The sequence below is a fragment of the Pteropus alecto genome, unplaced genomic scaffold, assembly GCF_000325575.1.
Source record: "Pteropus alecto unplaced genomic scaffold, ASM32557v1 scaffold68, whole genome shotgun sequence".
NCBI classification, from domain to species: Eukaryota; Metazoa; Chordata; class Mammalia; order Chiroptera; family Pteropodidae; genus Pteropus; species Pteropus alecto.
Window position 1 is genome coordinate 8,828,522 of NW_006441386.1, and position 21,469 is coordinate 8,849,990.

The window sequence follows — 21,469 nt, forward strand, 5'->3', positions numbered from 1 at the left end:
GGAATTCCCAGGCCAGGGAAATAGTTCCCCTTTTGGGGGCAGAGTCAGGTGGGGATCCAAGAAACTCCCATCCCTGTGTCCCACTGGATTGCACTTTGAACCCATGGGGGTGGGGAGTTGGCAATTTGGAGAGACAGGATTTGGGAATTATGCCATATGGGAGTATAGAAATAACATGCCCCCCAGGTGGGGAACCCCACACCAATGATGTGGGAGCCTTTCCCTCAGGATTGGGTGTGACCAGAGGGAAAAGAAGCACCCATAATCTGCCAACTTTCCAAGGGTGTTTGGCCCGATCCCCACAGCTTCCCTCTGATCCCCAATTAGGGCCCCCAGGTGCCCCTCCTCATCTTGAGGGGCCACAGCCCTACAGACCTTGCAGACCAAAGAGAAGAGGGTGACAAGCCTGTGAGCTCGGGAGTGGAGTGCCGTGACGGGAGGCAGGAAAGGGGTGTCATGGCCCAGTGACAAATTCATTGGACTTAGATGTCCCAACCATGCTGCTGTCTCCACTGAACTCAGTTTTCCCTTGTAAATGCCCCTCCCCTATCTGCTGCCTTCATATTGAAGGTTTTTGAGTTTTATTTTTTGTTTTTGGTCTTATTTTTCCTTCGTTTTTGTTTTTCTACTGTCCTTGTCATAACTTTTTGTGTTGGGGGGACCTGTTTCATTATGGCCTCCTTTGCCCAAGTTGAAACATGGACCCACCCTTGTGTCTATTTTCAGACAGTGCCTTGGTCATACCACAACCCCCAGACATTTCCCTGCCCCACCAAGTACCCCCAAGCTGTGTCTACAAGGGGGTATGGGGGCGGGGGGCGGCGAGGTGGTATGGAAACCAGAGACAGACACCGGTGCTTGGAGGGGTTCTTAAATTATATTTAAAACGATTTTTTATATATATAAATAAAAGAAAAATGGGAGGTGTGGAAGCTCTGGGGCTGATTGGGAGTGGGAGATGGAGAGGGGAGGGGAGGGAGATCTAGAGACGGGGCTGTGAGAGGCTGGGTGCTTAGTTCTCAGCCCCAGGGTGTGTTTGAGGTGGTGTGGTGGGGGCAGTGGAAGATGAGTCATTGGCAGCTGCTTCTAACAGGCTCCAAATGGCTCTGCGAAGAGCCTGGGGCACCTCCAGGGTGGGGCCACCCCCTGGCTCCCCTGCTCTGGGAAGGGGCTGTGTGAAGCAGAGGAGGCCCTGAGCTCACAGCCCTGCCCTATAGCCCCCTGAAGTTGAGAACATGCTCTGGTGTGGGGGTCCAGTCAGATGAAGGAGACAGATGTGGACCAGATGCTGACAGCTGGGGTTGGTTTAAAGGCGAGAGGGGTGTGTCTGCATTGGCTGTGAGGGAGGGGCAGTCCCCCTACATGTGCACACACAGTACTGGGCTGGGTTTGGGTCGGGAGTACAATTCCCCCTTTCAAGATGCTGCCCAGGCAGGTTCTCCCAGCCTGTTTGGGAAGGGGAGGGGGAAACTACCTGTTTTCCTCCTACTTCTTCCAAACAGGAAGATGAGGATGGGGTCAACCCCCATTGTCTTTCTTGCTATCTTCTGTTTCCTTTGCCCCCAGTCTGCCTTCCTTTGGGGACACCTGTAGGGACAGGCCCAGAGGGGGCCAGCTTTGTTCAATTGGAGCAGCTGCGCCTTTTCTGTATCTAAGTTGCCCCCTGTTGTGTTGGGGTTGGTGCAGGCCCTTAAATCAATTTCTGTCTCTCCCAGCCCAGGGAGCCTCAGCCAGTAATCCTATCCCCAGTTTCCTACCTCTTCTGGGATCTTTAATACTCAGGAATCCTCTGTTCCCTTCTCCCTTGACGACATTGCTCGAATTTTGTACCTCTAAGATGCAGGGAGAGAAAGACTTTTGCCAAGGATGGAGGGGGTGTGGGTCCAGAGGGAGGGAGGTCTATCCAGAGGATGCAGGCCTAGGCCACCCCCTTCCCCTGCCAGCCAGACATCGGGCTAGAGAAGATGATGTTAGCTGGCCAGAAGAGGAACAGAGGTCAAGGGACCAGTACAAATGGACAGAAGCAAAAGATTAAAGACCAGGCAACGGTCTGGGCAGGTGTACAGCAGGAAGCCCCATGATGCCCAGATTAAAGCATGGCCAGCCCAGCTCCAGACCCCCTGAGCCTGCCATGCCCAGCTTGAGCTGCTTCCCCCAGCCAAGGGGCAGAGTGGTCTGGCCAGTGGCATACCTCCCTCCCCAGAGCCCTTTTTCCACCCAGGATAGGTCTCCCTTAAAGGAAGGTTGCTGCAGGGTTAGTCATCTCAGGATAAGCAGAGTAAGGATACCTTTCTAGAACTTAGTGTATTGCCTGATTTAGCATCCCCAAACCCAAGTCCCCTGTCCTTTGGGGTCCTACATCCTGACACTTGACCCCCCCGCCCCGCCCCTGCAAAGTTGCCAGCCTTCTTAGAGCCTAAGCAAAATATAGCCCTCTCCCCCAAACAAGGTGGGAGGCATCAGGCTGGTTAGCAGTAGGAATGTGTAGCCCTCTCCCCCAAACAAGGACCTGCCTGGTGGGAGGCATCAGGCTGGTTAGCAGTAGGAATGTTCGTCCTTTGACCTCAGGCTGAGGTGACCAAGACACTTCTGGGATGGAACTCAAGGGTCCTCAGCAAGAGGCCCCAAGCCCCACCCTCATTTCCCTTTCTGGGCAATGGATTTGTGCAGAAGGTAGGGGCCTCCCCAGAGGGGCACAAGCCTATTCACACTTTAGAAAAAGCCACATTCCCCCATCCTCAGCCTCTGCCTAGCAAGTCATCCATTGTTAGAAATGTCAAACTCAGAATCGCCTTTCGCTACCCCAAACAGGGTCCAAGTCCTCTCAGAAAGAATTTCTAGGAAAAAGAGGGAAAGTGCAGTTTTTTCGCCTGTATTCCAGAAGCCAGAGGACTGATGGCCCATCCCCGTGTGGCTTTGCCTAAGGGACAAATAGCCCCTCACCACCTCAGATCTCTCTGGACATTTTATGGGGCACTGAGCCCTAGACCCCCACACACCTGTTTCCCTCATACCCTGCCCGCCAAAGGCCATCTCACAGACCCAGTGATCATATGGAAATTCACATCTCAAAAATGAATAATTTTATTTTCTCTCCTTTTCTGAGAATAACTCAAAACTGAAGGACTTTGAAGGTAGGCTCTGGAACCAAACCTGAGGAGAAAGTGAGAAAACCTGTGCTGGAGGCAAACTCAACTCCCAGTAGCCAAGGTCCTGAGAAATGGGTTGGTTCTTACCCGTGTCTGCCAGCCTGTCTCTGTTCTGGCTCTGCATATTCTCTCTAGGAGGCGGTGGTGGGTTACAGAAGGTCAGCGCCCACTCCCCATGCTCACTCACCCCTAGCCACCCCTCCTTGTCTCCTCTCTTAGAACTCACCTCCTCCTCTTCCTGGAAAAGCATTTTCTGGTCACTGCCAACACTATGACCACCACAGGCACCAGCATTCCCAACAGGATGGCCACAAAGTTGGATGCTTCTGGGATGGGATAGGAAGGGGGTCTTTGGTTGCCATCTTGAAGAGACTGCATCCCCCTAAATCCCTGGTTGTGGCTGGTTCTCCCTCTTGGAGCCCCACGGGCTCCAAGGTCTTAGTGCTGCCCCTCAGGAACCCTTTGTTTCTTGACACACAACTCCCATAAGCCTTTTAGGGGAATGTTCATCCAGTTGGTCCCCTGGTATCAGCCAGTGCTTCTCAAAGAGGTACCCTAGAATCACTTTGATCCATCACCTGGGAGCTTGTTAAAAGTGCAGATTTCTGGGTTCACTCCACACCTACCGAATCTGAATCTTGGGATGAGTCCTGGAATACACACGTTAAACCATTCTGCCCCACCCCACCCCAATCAGGTAAGATAAAGTTGTAAAACCACTGGCCCATAGGCTCAAAGGAATTGTAGTTTTGAATGGGGAAAAACACTAAAAGGTTCTGGAGAGGCCTAGAGTGGTACAAGAGGAGAAAAAACTGGGCATGAGGCCTATGGACCTCGGTAGAGCTAGGGTTCAGAGAGAAGATTCCAGAGAATATGGGCAGGTGACGGGCACGGAGACTCAGAATCTTTGAGAATGCTGTCCTGCTAATCTATGGGGATCATGTTATATATTATATTTTTCTATAATATAGATTATGTTAATACTATATTATCTGTTATATACCTATAATAGTATCTATAGATGTGAACACTGTATACATGGAATAATGCTGTGGCAGTTTTTGGTGGAGAAGGGGCTATAAGGGTACAGGGCCTGAGTTGAAGTTCTTACCTGGCTTTTTGGGGGGTGGCACATCCTTAGGCTCCGTGCAGAGTTCTCCCCCATAACCAAGTTCACACTCACAGGTGAAGTGGGTACCATGCTCCTGACACCACCCATCATTCTGACAGGGGTTCTGTAGACATGGGCTTTCTACAAGGAGAGTAGGGGTTGTGGTGGGTTGTTCTGGGAGGACACCCACAGTCAGGGACACTCACAGGCTGGAACCCTGGGGAACAAAGCAGCAGCTTCCATTTCTGGCTCTGCACTCACTAGCTCTGGGCTCTGAGGAAATTATTCATGCTCTCTGAATTCCATTTTCCTTACCTATAAAATGGGGAGGCTATGCTTGCTACCAAGTGCTGAGCAAGGACTAAAGAAGATCATGGGAAGCCGATGCTTGGAAAAGGCCCCAGCATAGTGCCCAGCAGATAGCAGATACTCAGGACACAGCGGGTCCTCACCCTTTGCCCCTCCCGAAAAAGGAGGGGACTGAGTAAGAAAGCAAGATTAAATGGCACAACCTTCCTGACATCAAGGGGAGGAGTCCAGGGACCCAGGAGGTACGAAGGCAGCTTAAAGCCAAGGGGTGGTCTGGGCTCACCTCGGAAACAGCCACGAGTGTGGTTCCCCAAGGTGCAGATCTCCCCGGCATTACAGCTGAGGGGCTCACACAGCAGGACCTTTGCCCTGGCACAGGTACAGCGCTGAGAGCAATCATCAGTCACAAAGCTGTCTCCCCGCTGGAGAGGAGGGAAGGGCCAGGAGGAGAAGATCTGGTTTTCTTTCTTCAGCTCTCCTTCCAAACCTCTGCCCCCCTGGGCTTCCCACTGCCCCCTGACCTGGTAGTAGATGCCGTTGTTGGTGCAGCCACAGAGGGCCAGGGGGAGGCTCTGGGCACCACTGTAGACATAGCCTGGGAGGGTGGCACAGCCTTCCACACAAGGGCCCTTGCAGTCCACAGGGGCTGCCAGGTTGGCACAGGAGGCAGGGCAGGGTGTCATACAGCTCTGATAGACAGTATTGGCTGGACATGCCAAGGCTGAGGGGATAGAGTCACCTCTGTGAGTGAGAGGATGGCTGAGCTCGGGCTGGCCCAACAGGTGTGGGGAGTGTGGGGCCAGAGAGGGAACGAAGTCACCCACAGAACACAGCTCAGTATAGGCAGGGAAGCCAGGCAGTGGGCTGGCTCTGAGCATCACTATGTGACATTAAGGCATATGAAAGAACTGGCAGAGCAAAGAGGGACATTGGTAAGGAGAGGAATGCGGTGATGGGGTAGGGATGAGGCTTCCCAGGCAGAGGCAGAGAGGGCTTAGATTGGGAGGACGCTGACGTGGTCAGTGTTGAGGGATGGGGAACCCAGACAGGAAGCCCCAGATGGGGGCAAGGTGGTGGCGCAGAGCTGAGCAGAGGTAGAAACGGCTGAGGGGGTCATGGGCCAGCTGTGGGGGAAGGTCAGTGCCTCACCGCAGCGGGTGTGGTCCCGCCAGCTGGCCAGGGTGGTACCTGCTTCCTGGCAAATGATTGCATACCCGCTGAGGACCTGGCAGCGCAGCTCCTCCTGCGCTTTGGGGTCTCGGGCGACACACAGATCAAACACACAGTGCCTGGGAAAGCAGCAGGGAAGGTGGGGGCTGTCAGGGGAGGAGGAGACTAGGACACCCAGCCCTGCAGAAGAGGGCCTGGAAGCCCCATCAGAAAGACATCAGGCAGTGCACATGTGTGTGTGTGCACGTGTGTGTGTGTACGCACATGCATGGAGGGGGGGATGTCACAAGGAACTGAGGCCACGAGAAGTGAACCAAACAGCACAAATCAGAGACGGGCAGCGGGGCCTAGAGAAAAGCAATTCCCAATGTCCCGGGCCCCTGACTCACTCCTGGAAGGGCTCTGGGGCCACAGTCTGGTGACAGGCAGCAAAGGGTCCCTGGGGGTCCACCAGCACCCTACAGGCCTGGGTGCTATTGATGAGCTCTAGCTGCTCCGGGCTGCAATCTGACACATGAAAGCCCAACTCCTCCTTTTCTCTCTTCTCCTCCTCTTGGATGGACCTGGGTCAGAGGTAGCCAAGGGTCAGAGGAGACCCACAAGGACCATGAAATTAGAAAGAACTGAAAAGGAGTGTAAGGGGAAGGAATGGGCACAGACGGATCCAGAAGGTAGGTGCCCCCTACAAGATTAAGAGAATCAGATAAAAGTGTCTGGGAGGAAACCGCGTCACAGGTTTCCTCCTCTGCCGAGGATGAGGATACGGGGTGGGAGTGGTGTGGACAGATATTGGGCTGTTGCTCATGTCCCTGGGGCCTGAGCCTCCCTACTCTGAGCCCCAGCCCTCTCACCTTGAGAAGCGGGCAAGGCCTCCCTTCATCTTCACCTCCCAACTGTTGCCGAAATTGTTTATGTTCTGAATGAGGGCTCCATTGGGCAGCATAAACTCATTCTTCGGGTTCTTGTCAAAGTTCCCACACAGGCCACGCACAAGCCCCTGATACATGCTGGGCAAGGAGATCACTGCAGGATGAAGAGGGCATTCAGAGCAAGACTCCCCACCTCCCTTGATTTCCCGCCCCTCCTAGGGCCTGCACTGGCATTCAGGGCACTACTCCCAGGCAGGAGTCCTCTCACCATGCTTGGTCTGTCTAAGATGTGGTTTTCCTCGCCCGTCCCAGAAACATCCCTTCTGCTCTCCTGACCCCTACCCTCAGGTACCTGCATTGTTCCTTCCACCAAAGCTGACCACCAGCTTAAAGTCAGTGATCAGATACAGCCGATGGCCCCTCATGGTAACCCATAGGTGCTCATTGGGATTGTAGGGGATGGCCATCTTCTGGTTGTTGACCTGGAAGAGGAAGACAGGAGCCTCTGGGAGTCCTGAATGAAGCTGACCCTCTGCCACCTTGGCTCTGCCTCTCTCTACACATCGCAGTATCTCTGTGCTATCATTCCGTGGACGGAGATACCCCAGTAGGCGTCGCTATCTGCATGGCAAAGGCCTCCCTGAGGTCGGCTGCCTTAGCAGCCCCAGCCCCTTCCTTGCAAAAACATTAGCAGAGTGGATGCCCCTGGTACTTCCTCAGTTGGCTCCACCTTCATACTGCAGGTGCTCTCTCCTTCTCTCTCATTCCCTCCCTCTCTCTAGCCTTTTGCTTAACCCTCCGCTGCCTCTCCCCATGAGGCAAGTGTGGCAGTGATTCTGACTTCTGTAATGAGGCAGCCACTACTGGGAACTTCCCAGGGAATAGGGAGTCTTGGTTTCACCTGCTTCAGGTGGCCCAGATCTTACCACAAGCTGCAGTTCAGCCTGAAGCTGGACCGTGTAGCCATAGACCATCACAATGATTTCATGCAGGAAGATCGTGCTTAGCGGTATATACATCTTGTTGCGTCCCTCCACAACCAGGGGCACTACGCCATCTGGGAGCATGTCCACTGTCTTGATCAGTGTGTAGGTCATGCGGCCCTGGAAGCGGTAGCTGAGGCCATCAAATGTGCGGTAATGAGGGTCCCCGAAAATTGAGCATTGTTCCAATTCTGCCAAGAAGGGCCAATGCTGAGAAGGCGCCCTGCCCAGATATAACAGCCCCCTGAATCCTTTACCTGCCCTGATGTCTCCTGTCACCTTCCCACTTATCCCTGAGCTCCCTTGATACTTGAGCTGCAACTTTCTCCTCTCCCAGCCCCATTAAAAATGGAAGATAATCTCCTTGTCTGGTCTCCGCTTTTTTGCCCTTAAAGGAGTGAATCCTAGAGAGGGTCATAACTTACAGGTGGTCATAGAGCTGGGAAGAGTCAGGATGAGAACCCGGGCCCACTCCATGCCTGAGCTTGATCCTTTCTCTCTCCAGAGCTTCCCGGCCTCAACCCCTCTAGCCCTGCCTCTCTCCACCTCCCCACCTGCCTCCCTTACTGTTGGGGGTGCATCTGCTGTTGCCGTTGGAGCTGGGCTGGCAGTGGGAGCCAGAAGGGCAGATGAAGGGCCGGCACTGAATGGCTCCTGCTCTGCAGGTACACCTCTGGGTGCAGCCACTGGAGAGCCAGGTCTTCCCTGCCTGTGGAAGCCACAGGAAGAACAAAGGAATGAAAATGGAAGGGCCGATTCTCTTTCCTCTCACCCTTTCAGCCCAAGCCAGCTGTCTGAATGGCTTAATTGGCACAGGCCAAAGGCAGTTCTGGTGCCATCCACACACTTACGTCCCTGTACTGCCCCCTAGAGGCATTGTGCTTGGTATCTTAGGTATGTTCAGGAGGTATGTTCAGGAACATACTTAGGTATGTTCAGGAGGACCCGTCTTATAGATGAAGAAACTGAGGTAAGGCAGGAACCCTGAACAGTAACATCAGGATTCAAACCAAGGCCACCCTCTTCCACTACACCATGCTGCATCCCAGATGTTCGGATTCCTCAGATCCAAACCACCCCAGCCCAGACCTGGCTAGATACCACCCTGCTGTCACACGCTAGGCAGAGCCAGCTGTCCATGCACCCCACACTGATAGAGGCTGAGGAAAGGAGAAAGCACCATCCTCAAGGTATGTTGTCCCTGCCCCTACTTCCGTCCCCACTCACTGGGAGGGAGCCGCCTTGGGCATCCCTGCAGCTGCACTGAGTCCTGGGCACACACTGTTGCTCACTGAGCACGTAGCTGGGCTGACAAATGCAGCCCTCCTCACAGGTGGAGGGGACTACGGTGTCCTCGCACTGGCCTTGCAGGTCCCAGCAGGAAGGTGAGCAGGAGGGAACACAGGTAGTGTACGTGCTGTGGGTGGGGCATTCCAGAGCTGGGGGGGAAGCAGGGTGGGGGTAAAGACTTAATGATTGGAGCTATGTGCCAGGCCCCAAGGGAAGAAAGAAAGAATGACTTTCTCAGTTCAGCATGAGAGACAAAGGTCAGCCAGCAGCCACTGCGTGACCTTGATATGCAGGGTCAGTAAGTATGTGACAGGCATGTGTGTATGAGGTGTAACAAGAACACAGAGGAGGGAGCTACTTGCTCTGTTGGAGGAATTCAATAAAACTCTTTAGGCAAAAGTAGTTGTGAACAAATGGAAATGTTCAAGGATAAGAAGAGTCCGAAACATAAAGATGTCAGTTCTCCCTCAGCTATACATTTAATATGATCCTATAAAATACACTAAAAAGATTTTGTTTTTTAATAGGACAAGATGATATTAAAGTGGAGATGAAGACAGAAACAAACCAGAAGAGCCATAAAAGCTCTAACAACAACAACAAAAGAGCAGTGGGTAGTGATTCTCCCTATGAGAAATTAAAACACCTTTTTAAAATTCTTAATGATCGCAAAATTGAGTTACTAATAAGTGAAGAGAGATAAAATAATGGAAGGGGAGAGAAGGCCCAGATTGGGACCCAAATCTGTGTGGGAATTTAGTATAGGATAAATTGTGGCATTTCAGTCAGTGGGAAAAGAGAGACTGGTCATTTAATAATGCTGGGGGAAAAAAAGTTGATTCATATCTTACACTAGATAAATCCCGTGGATCAAACATTCAAATACAAAAAAAAATAATGAAATCATAAAAATACTAGAGCAAAACATGGGCAAATTTTTTTAAACTTCAAAGTAGGGAAGGTATTTGTAAATATGGCTCAAAATGCAGAAGCCATAAAACAAAGACTAACATACTCAACCCCACAAATATATATATATAGATTATATATATACATATGTCTATATGTATATATAATTTTTTTCTGCATGGCAATAAAAGAGTCAAAGATGGAAAAAAGAACTGGAAGACTTTTTGTAACTCATACTACTAATAAAGAGTTATTTTCTGTAATAGATAAAGAACTTCTATAAAATAGTTTGAAAAGACTAGCAACCCAGTGGAAAAATGGTGAATGGTATAGAGTTCACGGAAAGGGAAATTAAAATGGCTCCAAATATATGAAAGAAGGCACAATCTCATTCATAATAGGAAAAATGCAAATTAAGTTTACTTCCCACATATCAGACTGGCAAAAATCCAAAAGTGTGACAATGCTCTATATCGGTGAGACTATGGCGAAATGGACACTCATTAGATGCTAGTGAGAATGTAAATTCCTCACCTCCTATGGAAAGCCAATTGGCAACATCTCTCAAAAGTACAAAGGCACGCAGTCCTTGACCCAACAATTCCACTTCTAAGAATTTATCCTACAAACAGTAACGCAGAAAATCATAACTGCCTAAGGTTATCCACTACAGCACTGTTTGCAAGAGCAAAAGATTGGAAACAACTAGAAAGTCCATCAGTAAGAGACTAGTTAAAAAAATGATAAGTGAATTATGATTTAATAATGGAATATTACGCAGCTACAAAAGAGAATGAGAGATGGCTTTGTGACATAGAAGAGAATATCTGATGTGGAAGGATCTCCAAGCTAGATTGTCAAGTGAAAAAAATAAAGTGCAAAATACTGTGTCTCAAATGCTGTTTGTAAGAAAATAACAAAAGTAAATTTGTATTTGTATGTGCACAAGTAAAAGACCTCTGGAAAAATACTCAAATGCTGATAACAGCATGTTGGGTACTGGGCCCGTGAAGTCCGGGTGGGAGGGAGACTTTTCCCTGGGGCTCTTTTAATGCTTTTAAGTTTTTGAACCATGTGAATGCATCACATTCTAAAAACACTTTAATCGCAGTTAAAAAATTTAAAAGGTTCTGGAATTAAATAGTGGTGATGGTTGCAGAACCTTGAGAAGACCTAAAAACCAGTGAATTATATACTTTTAAAGGGGTGAATATTATGGTTAGTGACTAATAATTTTTAAAAACTTTTAAAGGAAAGAGCTATAGAAAGATGCCTAGAAGTCTACCAGGTGGGGAGAAGAACTTTCCAGGCGCAGGAAGCAGTGTGTATAAAGGCAGAGAAGAGGGTGGAAGAGCAAGGCCTGTGTGAGGAATGGGTCCTTTGGTGCAGGTGATGGCAAGGGCACAGCATAGGGGTGAGAGAGGAGAGGCCGGGACAGAGTGCAGGATATCGTACATCTCAGACGGGAGCTTGGACTTAATCTTGCAGGCAACAGTCATGCAGGGGAATAACACAATCACATTTCCTTTGGAAAGACAGTGTTGGCGAGGAAGCAGATGAGAAGCAGCACGTGCTGTCCTGGTGGAAGGGGCACCGGTTAAGAAGTTATTGTAAACAGTGCACGTCAGAGACGGCAAGGTCAGACATAGGTCGCAAACAATAGGAAAAGAGAACAGGGCAGCTATAAGGGATCCATAGACAGAAACAGGGTTTGGGAACTCTTTGTGGGTAAACATAGGGGACACTCACGGCAGAAACTGCTGTTTCTCCAGACTGAGGGCTTGAATCCCTGGGCCTGGCAGGTGGCCTCAAAGGCTTGCAGAGACTCGCAGAGGGCACGTTTCTGGCCTCCAAACTCACAGAGATTGTGCATACAGCTGAGCAGAAAGGGCTTAAGGGCCACGCGGGTGGCACACTTAGTCCAGGCCAGAGGCTGAAAGGCCACTTGGCATTGCTCCTGGGCTCTCGCGAGGTCAGCTGGCCTGCAGTTTGCATTCCGCTTCTCCCGCTGCCCTGCTTTGGTCTTTATCTGGTCATCTTTCTGGTTATCTTGTTGGCAACTGGGAAGGGAAAGGGGTCATCAGAGGGACACCCACTGCCCCACCTATGAAAATGATTTGGCGCTCCCAAATAACCCTGAAGATGCCTCTTGTCTTCACTGGAAAGCAGGTCTGAGCTCTGGCCACCCTCCATGCAGCCTCAGTTCCCTCCCATGTTTTGAAGCCAAGAAAGGAAGACTTTCATGTTTCCCCAAATAGATTCCCAGAACCCAGAAAGCATCCCACATCAAGTTACACACATAAAGGATAACAGAGCGCTCTGATCTCCCTACCCTACGTGTGCCATACAGTCTAAAATGCCAACTTCTGTTCCTATGAGAAGGCAGAGAGGCTCTGGGGACAATTACTTGGGGTCAGCCTCCTTATCTTGCCAACTGTCCACAAATTCGAAGTCATTCTGCGCTACTTCGTCACTGGGCATCATTAGTTCATCCTCTTCCTCACCATTGAAGTTCCCGCACATGCCACAGGCCTGGGTGGAGAGAAGGGAGTCTCAACACAGGGTGGGGCTGGGGGGCGAGGCAAGAGAGCACTTCTCGTTGGCATCTCCTTTTCCACTCTAAAGAAAAAGGCACACTGCACAACCCTCTCCTGTTCTCCCAGTGACTTCTTGGGTCTAGGGCCCCCATCCTTGGGGGAGGGGCTGACTCCTCTAGGAGAAGAGCCAGCTGTTTTCCTCACCTTTCCATAATAGGCTCTAGAGAGTTTGATCTCTAAGAACCCATTGCCATCAAACTTGACTTGCAGCAAAGTGTTAACACTGAACACAGTGTAGACACCGTTGGCAGAGATGCTGAGGGGAGTGACTTCTTGGGTCTAGGGCCCCCATCCTTGGGGGAGGGGGTGACTCCTCTAGGAGAAGAGCCAGCTGTTTTCCTCACCTTTCCATAATAGGCTCTAGAGAGTTTGATCTCTAAGAACCCATTGCCATCAAACTTGACTTGCAGCAAAGTGTTAACACTGAACACAGTGTAGACACCGTTGGCAGAGATGCTGACACCCTGGATCTGGTTGGTCGAAGGAAGGGTGACCTGTTTGCCATTGATCTACAGAGGGCAGGACACATGAGTAGGAAGAAAGACCAGAGCCGTCTCCCCAGAGTTTGCTTCCTTTGTCCCTGCCCATGCCATGTGGCTCACCAGCACATGGTGGCCCTTTTGCAGGGTGACCAGGGAGTGATAGATGTCAATGTTGACCTGGCGGAGGTAGAAGGTGGGGGTTTGGCCTTCCCTCTTCCCATTCTTGCCACTGATCTTGAAGAAAGGCAGGTCCATGGTAGAATGGCATATTTTCACCAGGGTGTAAGTGCAGGTGCTCTTGATGGCATGACGACTGCCATCAAAGCTCACATAGTGGGAATTATCTGAGGTCTTGCACACTCCAATACCTGCAGGAAAGGGAAGTGGTTGAGGAGTGCCCAGCCTCTAGCAAGAATAGGTATTCTCTCTACATTTCAAGAAAAGGATGTGAAGATGAGGGGATCTCCAAATGGAAGGAAGATAAAGAAAAGAATAGAATCTAGCAAGAATAGGTATTCTCTCTACATTCAAGAAAAGGATGTGAAGGTGAGGGGGTCTCCAAATGGAAGGAAGATAAAGAAAAGAATAGAAACAATGCACAAGGACCAGGCTGGCATGAGGCTTGGGGGTGGAGCGGGTGTTATTCTGCCAGGGAGAGACTTTTAATAACCCATCTAAGTCCATGGCCGCTACAGGAGAACCACGAGTGACCCCAAGGAGCCCTTCCCGACAGACAGTACAGTGGTCATCTTTCCATGCCAGATGTCCTTTGGTATAGCAAGGCCACAAACCCGAGTGCTACAGATGGCAGTGAGAAGAGTGTTAGGGGGAACTGGAAAGAACTCATCTTGGTGGCTACGGGTCCTTCTCCATACTCAGTGGTTTCCTACCGTCCCGGCAGCGTATCAGCCCATCCAGGGGCCCGCACATCTGGTTAGGCTTGCAGGAGGTTTGGAGGCAGGAGATGTTGTTATAGGTAGAGCAGGTGCAGAGCCTGGAGCAGGTTTTGTCTGCATACCAGCTCTCCCCAACCTGTGGGGCACAGGCATGCAACAGAAAGTTGGAAGCCAGAGACTGGGGCCCCAGCACCCCAAGCTCCCCATTAGGCTCGCTTCAGTCAGTGATAGCCTCCATCGCTGCCCTCTCTCAGCCTTTTGGCTTCTGGGCTTGCTCCTCAGCCCCCAGCACTGGCTCACCCAACCCCTTCTCAGGCTCTGAGTCCTCCTGCCCCCAAACCCATAGAGCTGGGAAGGGCAGGGCACCCCTTGTGGTCTGGTCTCTCACCGGGTAGTAGGCCCCCCCTGGGTTGATACAGCCACACTGGCTGGGGGGCACGCAGGAGGTTCCGCTCAGGACGTGACCTTTCTGGCACTCGCAGCCCTCAGCACAAGGCAGTGCTGCCGGGCAGTCTTGTGGGGCGTTCAGGCTGAGGCAGGTGGCTGGGCAGGGGTTGGCACAGGGGCTATAGCTGCTGCCAGATGGGCACTTCATAGCTAAGAAGAAACCAGTGTTAGGAAGGGCTGAATGATTTCTGGCTCCCTGACCTTGGGGCATCAAAAATTCCTGGGAATGTCCATTAGATGAGTGGATAAACAAAATGGGGTCCATCTATACAATGGAATATGATTCAACCTTAGAAGGGAATTCTGGCACACCCACTACATGGATGAACCTTGAGGGCATTATGCTAAGTAAAACAAGCCAGACACAAAAGGACAAATACCGTGTGATTCCATGTATATAAAGTCCCTAGAGTAGTCAAATTCATAGAGACAGAGAGAATAGTGGGTGCCAGGGCTGGGGTGGGGGGAATGGGGAGTTAGTGTTTACTGGAGATAGAGTTTTAGTTTGGGAAGATGAAAAAGTTCTGGAGAGGAATGGTGGTGACGGTTGCACAACAATGCGAATGTACTTAATGCTATAGAAGTGGCATTAAAATGGCAAATTTTGTTATGTATATTTTACCACAATTTCTTTAAAAAAAAAAAAAGAGAGAGTTCCTGAGAAAGACAGGAAGAAAGGGAACAAAGCTGGCCTAGGTAAGAAGAGAAGGAGGCAGTAATCAAATGAAGGAAGAACTTTTTGGTGTGGTGACAGTCAGATGGAGGAGGCTTCCAGTGCAGAGACACACGTAGAGGATGGGGTCTGGGGTGGAGAGACGGTAGAGTGGAGAATGGATGAGGTCTCATGTGGGGGCTGAAGGCCAGGCTGTGAAGCGAAGAGTGAAGGAGCAGAATTTAGAGAAAAGAAGAGAGGACAGGGTTTGGGGGGATCCCTCCAGGCTGCAAGAACGATGGTCAGGTCACTTACGGCAGAAGGTGCTATTCCGCCAGGCGGGGGTCTGGCCGGCCTGGGTGCAGAGGGAGGCATAGGCCTGCAGGGAGCGGCACAGGGTCAGGGCATCACCCTTGGTCCCACACTGGCCATGCACACAACTGTTGAAGCTGGAGTGCGGGGGTACCACCCTGTGGCACTGAGAGAAGGGTCCTGGAGGATGAAACCACCAAGGTATGAGAGAGGAGAGGAAGCCTGGGAAGGGAGCAGAACCAGGCAGCTGCTTGGGGTGAATCTGACATCCATTTCCATCAAAACCTGTATTTGCTGAGAACCTACTGCCTGAGATAAAAAAAAGGGGGGGGGGGCTGATCCATCAGGCTCCCAAGAAGGTGCACACTGCCTCTGCATTTCCATCTGCCTTCCTCCTGACTCTCCATCTTTTTCATGTCTCACTCTTCGTCCCTCTCTGACAAGTACTGGGGGAGAAGAAAAGGGGCCAGCAAGGAATGAGGCTTACCCAGAGGGTTAATTAAGATATCACAATTCTTTTTCCAGATGTTTGTCTTTTTCCTCCCCTGGCATCTGAGAGGCTTGCCACCAGCGATGAAACAGCTAAACAAAAACAGGGGAGAAAGGATAGAAATTTAGGGTTGGAGAAACCTTCCCCAAAACTGAAACAAAAGTGGAGAGAAAAACAGGGAGGTGAATAAAGACAGGAGAAAAGAACAAAGTGGTACCTTCAAGTAAGAAAGCCAGAAAATACAGCAGGAAGGAAGAAGGTTAGATCTCAGGATGGACTGACCAAAAGAGTTCTTTAAAGAGACAGATCAGTAAGCATGGGAGAAATCAGCAGGCAGGGGTATGGGAGGTTAGAACGACCTTCCAGCAACTCTGGTCTCAGAGAGATTGGGGCCTACAGAGAACACCTGTAGGCCGCCCACTGAGGCTCCTCCCCAGGCCCATCTCCATGAGCCATCCCCCATTCCTGGCTCACCCAGGTTCAGAGTACTCATTTGACTTCCAGGCAATCCCCAGTTGCATGGAGCTGTTTGCAGCCTTTTTATCTGGCTTCAGATTGTCATCTAAGCTGTTGTTGTTGTAGTTCCCTGGAGAAGGAAGCAGTTAACAGAGGCCACAGAGGTGCCCTGCTAACAGACCCAGCCCCAGGACCACCACCTTCCCCCAAGAGGCCCCCTCACTCTGCACTCCACAGACTAAGGTTAACCCTATCTTTTTCTTCACTTCGGGCTTCCCTTAACATCCACCCTCATGCCCAACACCCTCTACCTATGAACTGATGGACAAGCACTTAGAACACCTAATTAGGTGTGTGTATGAGCAGGATGCAAACAGGCTCCTTCCTCCCCATTATCCTGGTTTTGCCCCCAGGTGCCCAAAGAACTCACCGCATAGCCCACAGAGCCGGCCAGCGTAGGAGGAGGGCACTGTCACTTCCACCAGGTGGTTCCCATCGTAGCGAACTCGGAGCCCAAAATCCGTGTTGAGGAGGATAAAGTTGCCACTGGGCCTCATGATCACCCTACCTTGTAAAGGCCACACAGGCAGGGACACCCGGCGACCATTCAGCTACAAAGGCAGGGAGGGCATGGTAGTGAAAGGCATTTAGAACAAGGACAACAGGGCCAACACCGGGGAGCAGGAGAGGGGTGGCAGGTGTGTTTCAGGAACTGAGCTGGGTCTGCTGCAGGTGATCTCCAGGGGCTCTACAAGCCACACAGGTGGACCTGCGGGCAAGGAGGCGCAGAGCAGAGGTGCTGAGCAGGGTGGTGTGTGGGGACTAGGAGGTAGGCGGAGGCACGCACCGTGACCTTATGGCCTTTGATTAATGAGATTTTGATGTTGAAGACCTGGACGTGAACGGCTTTCACGCGGGATACCTCCAAGTTCCCACCTTGGAACTCGTTGGTAGCGCTCACGACGAAATAGTTGTCGAGGGCCCTCGACCAGCAAGGCTTGGTCAGGGTATAGCTGCAAGTGCCCATGAAATGGTGCAGGGCTCCATCAAATGTCAGGTAGTGGGGATCCCCTGAGACAGTGCAGGTGGCAGACCCTGGGGAGGAGGAGATGGCGTTCAGAGGTGCACTGACCCTGTGCTGACATCCTGGTGAGTCCACATTGGGGTGGTTCCTACGGCTCATTGGGTGGTCAGCTTGGCTTGAAGAGGTCAAAAGACTACCCCAACCTCACTGCTCTGTTTCTGGGCAACTGCCTTCCAGCACTCGGTTATGCCCCAGCTCTCTAGGGAGCCTGCTTTGGGGCAAGGCCATGCTCTTGCTTGAGGCCATATGGGCAGCCCACCTGCTCACCTTCCACCTAACCGCTCACCCAGGGCATAGCAATCATAGATGCCATCCTGCTGACGACAGACCTCCTGGGCCTGGCACTTCCAGAGAAAACAGTGAATTTTGTTGTTGCGCTCACAGACACAGAACTGACTGCAGCCTGGCTTGAACCACTGCTGCCCTTCCTGGGGGATGAAAGGAAGGAAAAGAGGTTATTCCCAGGTCTAACTATTAGTCTACTGCTATTCAGATCACTTGCATGAGCTCCTGGCTTAGTTGTAAAAGTCTGGCATTCCATCATTTGTTTGTTCCTTCACTATTTTAACAGATATTATGTCTGCACTTTGCCAGGGGTTAAGGATTCAGCCGTGAACTGGATGGACAATGTCCCTGCACTAAGAGAACTCACAACCTAGTGGGGGCATTAAACAAGTAAACTAATAGATCATGTGCTCCAACACGATATGTACCCAAAGAAGACAAGCAAGGCACCAGTGAAAGCTTCCTATCATCAACACACACAGTAAGCACTTGCTTTAAGAGTTTAGAGGAGTGCTTTCTGACTTTGCCTATTAGGAAGGCTTCAGGGAGGAGGCAGCATTTCACCAGGGCCTCAGAGGAGGTGAAAGATTCCAACAGGCATAGGTTGCTGGGTGGCCGGAGGCAGAGCAGGGTGAAAAGGACTGCAAAGAAGGTGAAATTGATAGGAGAGAAAGGCATAGACAAAGAGTGTTCAGTGGGCCTGGAATGGGGACTGAGGGAAGGAGAACCAAGTGAACTTCATGTGGTAGAAGGCTTTGATTGACATCAGTGTCATTCCCAGGACTGGGTGAGGGACAGGCAAAGAAAGAAGTGAGAAGCTCCACAGCCAAGGGTCTGGTTCCAAATGCTGCCTCTGAGAAGACTGTGAAGATCAAGGCCCAGGAGGAAGTCGTAGTCCTTCAGCAGAGAAAGGGGCCCTTGGTAGGAGAGGAGCAGTGTTTGGCAAGAGTGTAGGGGAGACACAGATGTATGAAACTGGCTCAGGGACATGAAGGGTAGGGAAGATGCGAGGAGAGCAAAGCAGGGGTCTCAGGCTCTGCCAGGCAGTGTGGGCAGTAACTGTTAGGATTCCATCCCCATCTGCATGAAAAGTACTAAAGCTGAAAAAAGAAAAAGGGAAAGGAAATTGGAGCCCGAACTTCCCTAATCCCAGCCCTATAGGATCAGGCTGTCCCCCAACTTTCTTTCTTGCAGCAGACTTCAGATCCCAGAGAAGGGCTGCATGGCCAAGAGGCCCGGCCCTAGCAGCTCACCATGAAGTAGCCGGCTATGGGGTCGAGGCACCCACACTGGGACTGGGGGACGCACTGAAGACCACTGAGGATGAAGCCAGGGTTGCACTCACAGCCCTCCACACATCGGTCCTGGCAGGACATGCCAGAGAACCTGGAATGGCAGGTGTCAGGGCACAGTTTGGCGCACATCGTGTACTTGCTATTGGGTGGGCAGGCCAGAGCTGGTGGAGGGAGAAGCACAGGTGAGAAGAGTGTGAGGCAGGCCGGGGACAAGAGAAAGAAGATCGCTAGCTAGTTTGTAGCCCAGAAGTCAGAAGGCTGACAGCTAGAGGCTTCTGCCCTATGTTGAGAAGAGAAGGACTGGGAGAAACATGCTGAGGAGCTCAGCTTCCACCCTGGGCCTGGAGGAGCAGCCTGCAGGGAGCTACCAAGAGGCAGGTCCATGGGAGCTGTTATGTAGATGCGCCCAAGGTGAGTGGTCAGGGTGGAAGGAGAGCAGGGGGACCACTCACATGGCCTTGATCAAGGGCATGACCCTGCCCTAAAGCAGGATCCCCAAAGAGCTGGGCCATAACCAACAGTGTGCAGTAGTCATGGCAACCTCCCATCCACGAGTCCTCATTTTATGTGTGCATTGGGCAACCTGGGCAGGCATACACCCATAGGCATTGCCATAGCCTCAGGCAACTGGGAAGGCTTTCTGGGTTTGTAAGTGACCATGATTTTCTCAGTAGATATTTCTGACTGCAGATTTCTCTGTCCATGTGTGGAAGCAAAGGGGTTCAACCAGGCGCCCTCAAGCCTGTGCTAACACCTTTAGATGCCAGCCCTCTGCTCCCTTCCATGTCTGAAGAAATGGGGACCTCTGCTTCTCTACACAACTCACGGCAGAACTGGGGTCCTCTCCAGGGCTTCACCATGTAGCCAGCATCCTGGCAGGTCTCAGTCAAGGCCGCCATATGGGCACACAGCATCTGCTGCAGCCCCTGGAAGTTACACATGTCATTCATGCAGTTGTCAAAGAACAAAGAGGCCATGAGATGAGGCAGGCATGCCCTGCAGAGAGAAGCCAGGTCAGAGGGACGGAAGGGGCAAAATCTCCCGCCTCCCGCTCGGAGGACCCCAGGTGCCAAGTGCCCCTCCACCCATCCTGCTCCCTTTCATACTCAAAGGCTCCATGGGAGACTATGAACCGTCCACAGAATTCTGGCCCCGAGAGAGTCTTCTGTAAGGCTGAGCTGCAAGATGGGGGATTTACCGGGTTCTTCTGGCACCTAGAAGAGACCCCACCCCAAATGCCGTAAGGGCAAGGCTAATCCATCCAGCCCTTACCCCAGCGGTCTCCCCTTTCTTGTCAATCCCTAATGGAGAACTTTTGAACACCAAGCCCTAAAGGAGGTAGAAAAACCTGGGCCGGGCAAGCAAGAAGGGGGCTGCTCAGAATTGCCTGAAGACCATTGATGACAGGGCTGAGCATGGTGGTAATGAGTTCATGAACTTGGCCAGGACAGAAGTGGGGGCATGCAGAAGAGAAGAGAGGAAAAAAAGGGTGATATCAGTCAGGGAGTTTGGTTCTTAGAAGGGACAAAGGAGCAGGAGGGCAGAAACAGAGATGGGGCGTCCTCGCTCACTCCTCGTCTTTGTCCTCCACTGTCTGCCAGCTATTGCCCAGCTCCTCCGCATCTCCTGCTGGCCTGCCATCGGGCTTCTGGTTGTCATTGCTACTGTCACCGTCATAGTTGCCACATAAACCACAGAGTTTGCCAGAGTAGGTCCTGCGGGGGCCAGGTGAGGAGGAAGCGTTAATGAAAAGAGGGGGCCTCAGTCATCTGAGGACCACAGCAGAGAGGGGATGAGCGAGATGGGTGGAGGATTAAGAGGTGCAGGTTCCTATCAAAGGGTCTATACAAGGTGCAAGGCACACAAGGACCTCACAGCTCTCACCCCCAAGCCATCTTTACAGATTCTCCTCCTCTCCTTCATCTGCTCACACCCTATTTCCAACCATAACATACCTCTTTCTAGCCCTAAGACGTTCCAATTTTTTCCTTGCATTTGCTGTTCACTATTTCTATAAAATTTTTCCCTTGCAAGCCACTCTTTCTTGAAGACTGGGATCAAGTGACCGACCACTCTTCTGAAAGTTCCCATAGCCCATTAGTGACTCCTTCTAGCACATTCCCAAAGCATTGTGTGTATATCCTGCTATTATCACATTGCCCTGAAACCATTTCCTCCTGTCTCCTCATCCAAAAGGAGGCTTGCCAGTTGAGCTGGGCGCTTCCTACCCAGACAGAGAATTAGTGCCTGGAATGGAAGGGGAAGGGAATGAGAGAGTTTGGGGAGAGGGAGAGAGGCAGAGTGGGGAGAAGTGGCAGCTGCCTCCCCGGATTGCCCTCTCACCTGGGCACACTCATAAACAGCTGCTGGTCACCATCCCATCTCAGTCGTAAACCAAACGCAGTCTGCAGTTCTACAAATCGCCCACTTGGAGTCAGGAAGATGCCTTTAGAAGGTATTGCTGGGAGAGTGACTTGTTGACTCCCAACCTGGAAGGTGGGGTTGAAGAAAGAGAGAGACATATCTGAGGGTCAGGAAGATCTCCAGCAGACTCCTACATCCACCCTCCATGGCAATCCTAAAGATCTCTTCACTTGGAGTGCTCTGGACCCCCTCCCTGAGAAAATCTGTAGGCTGCAGGAACTGGCCAGTACGAGGCCGAGGCAGCCCACAAACAGGCTGA

At 51.4% G+C, this 21,469-nt stretch overlaps 1 protein-coding gene across 1 annotated transcript in view; it reads right to left on the minus strand.

The window, feature by feature from the left end:
• Positions 1 to 3,338: 3,338 nt before the first annotated feature.
• Positions 3,339 to 21,469, minus strand: part of ZAN (zonadhesin) — a 32,471-nt gene continuing 14,340 nt past the window's right edge. The window contains 29 exon segments of the mRNA XM_006918670.1: positions 3,339 to 3,472; positions 4,261 to 4,401; positions 4,853 to 4,991; positions 5,091 to 5,135; positions 5,137 to 5,290; positions 5,784 to 5,858; positions 6,129 to 6,302; positions 6,591 to 6,762; positions 6,961 to 7,090; positions 7,535 to 7,782; positions 8,159 to 8,300; positions 8,819 to 9,030; positions 11,540 to 11,850; positions 12,198 to 12,322; positions 12,732 to 12,896; positions 12,990 to 13,237; positions 13,760 to 13,901; positions 14,154 to 14,362; positions 15,180 to 15,356; positions 15,664 to 15,758; positions 16,141 to 16,252; positions 16,553 to 16,733; positions 16,970 to 17,217; positions 17,493 to 17,634; positions 18,745 to 18,947; positions 19,613 to 19,782; positions 19,893 to 20,000; positions 20,358 to 20,501; positions 21,130 to 21,275. Coding sequence (XP_006918732.1) covers positions 3,339 to 3,472; positions 4,261 to 4,401; positions 4,853 to 4,991; positions 5,091 to 5,135; positions 5,137 to 5,290; positions 5,784 to 5,858; positions 6,129 to 6,302; positions 6,591 to 6,762; positions 6,961 to 7,090; positions 7,535 to 7,782; positions 8,159 to 8,300; positions 8,819 to 9,030; positions 11,540 to 11,850; positions 12,198 to 12,322; positions 12,732 to 12,896; positions 12,990 to 13,237; positions 13,760 to 13,901; positions 14,154 to 14,362; positions 15,180 to 15,356; positions 15,664 to 15,758; positions 16,141 to 16,252; positions 16,553 to 16,733; positions 16,970 to 17,217; positions 17,493 to 17,634; positions 18,745 to 18,947; positions 19,613 to 19,782; positions 19,893 to 20,000; positions 20,358 to 20,501; positions 21,130 to 21,275 — 4,692 coding nt within the window.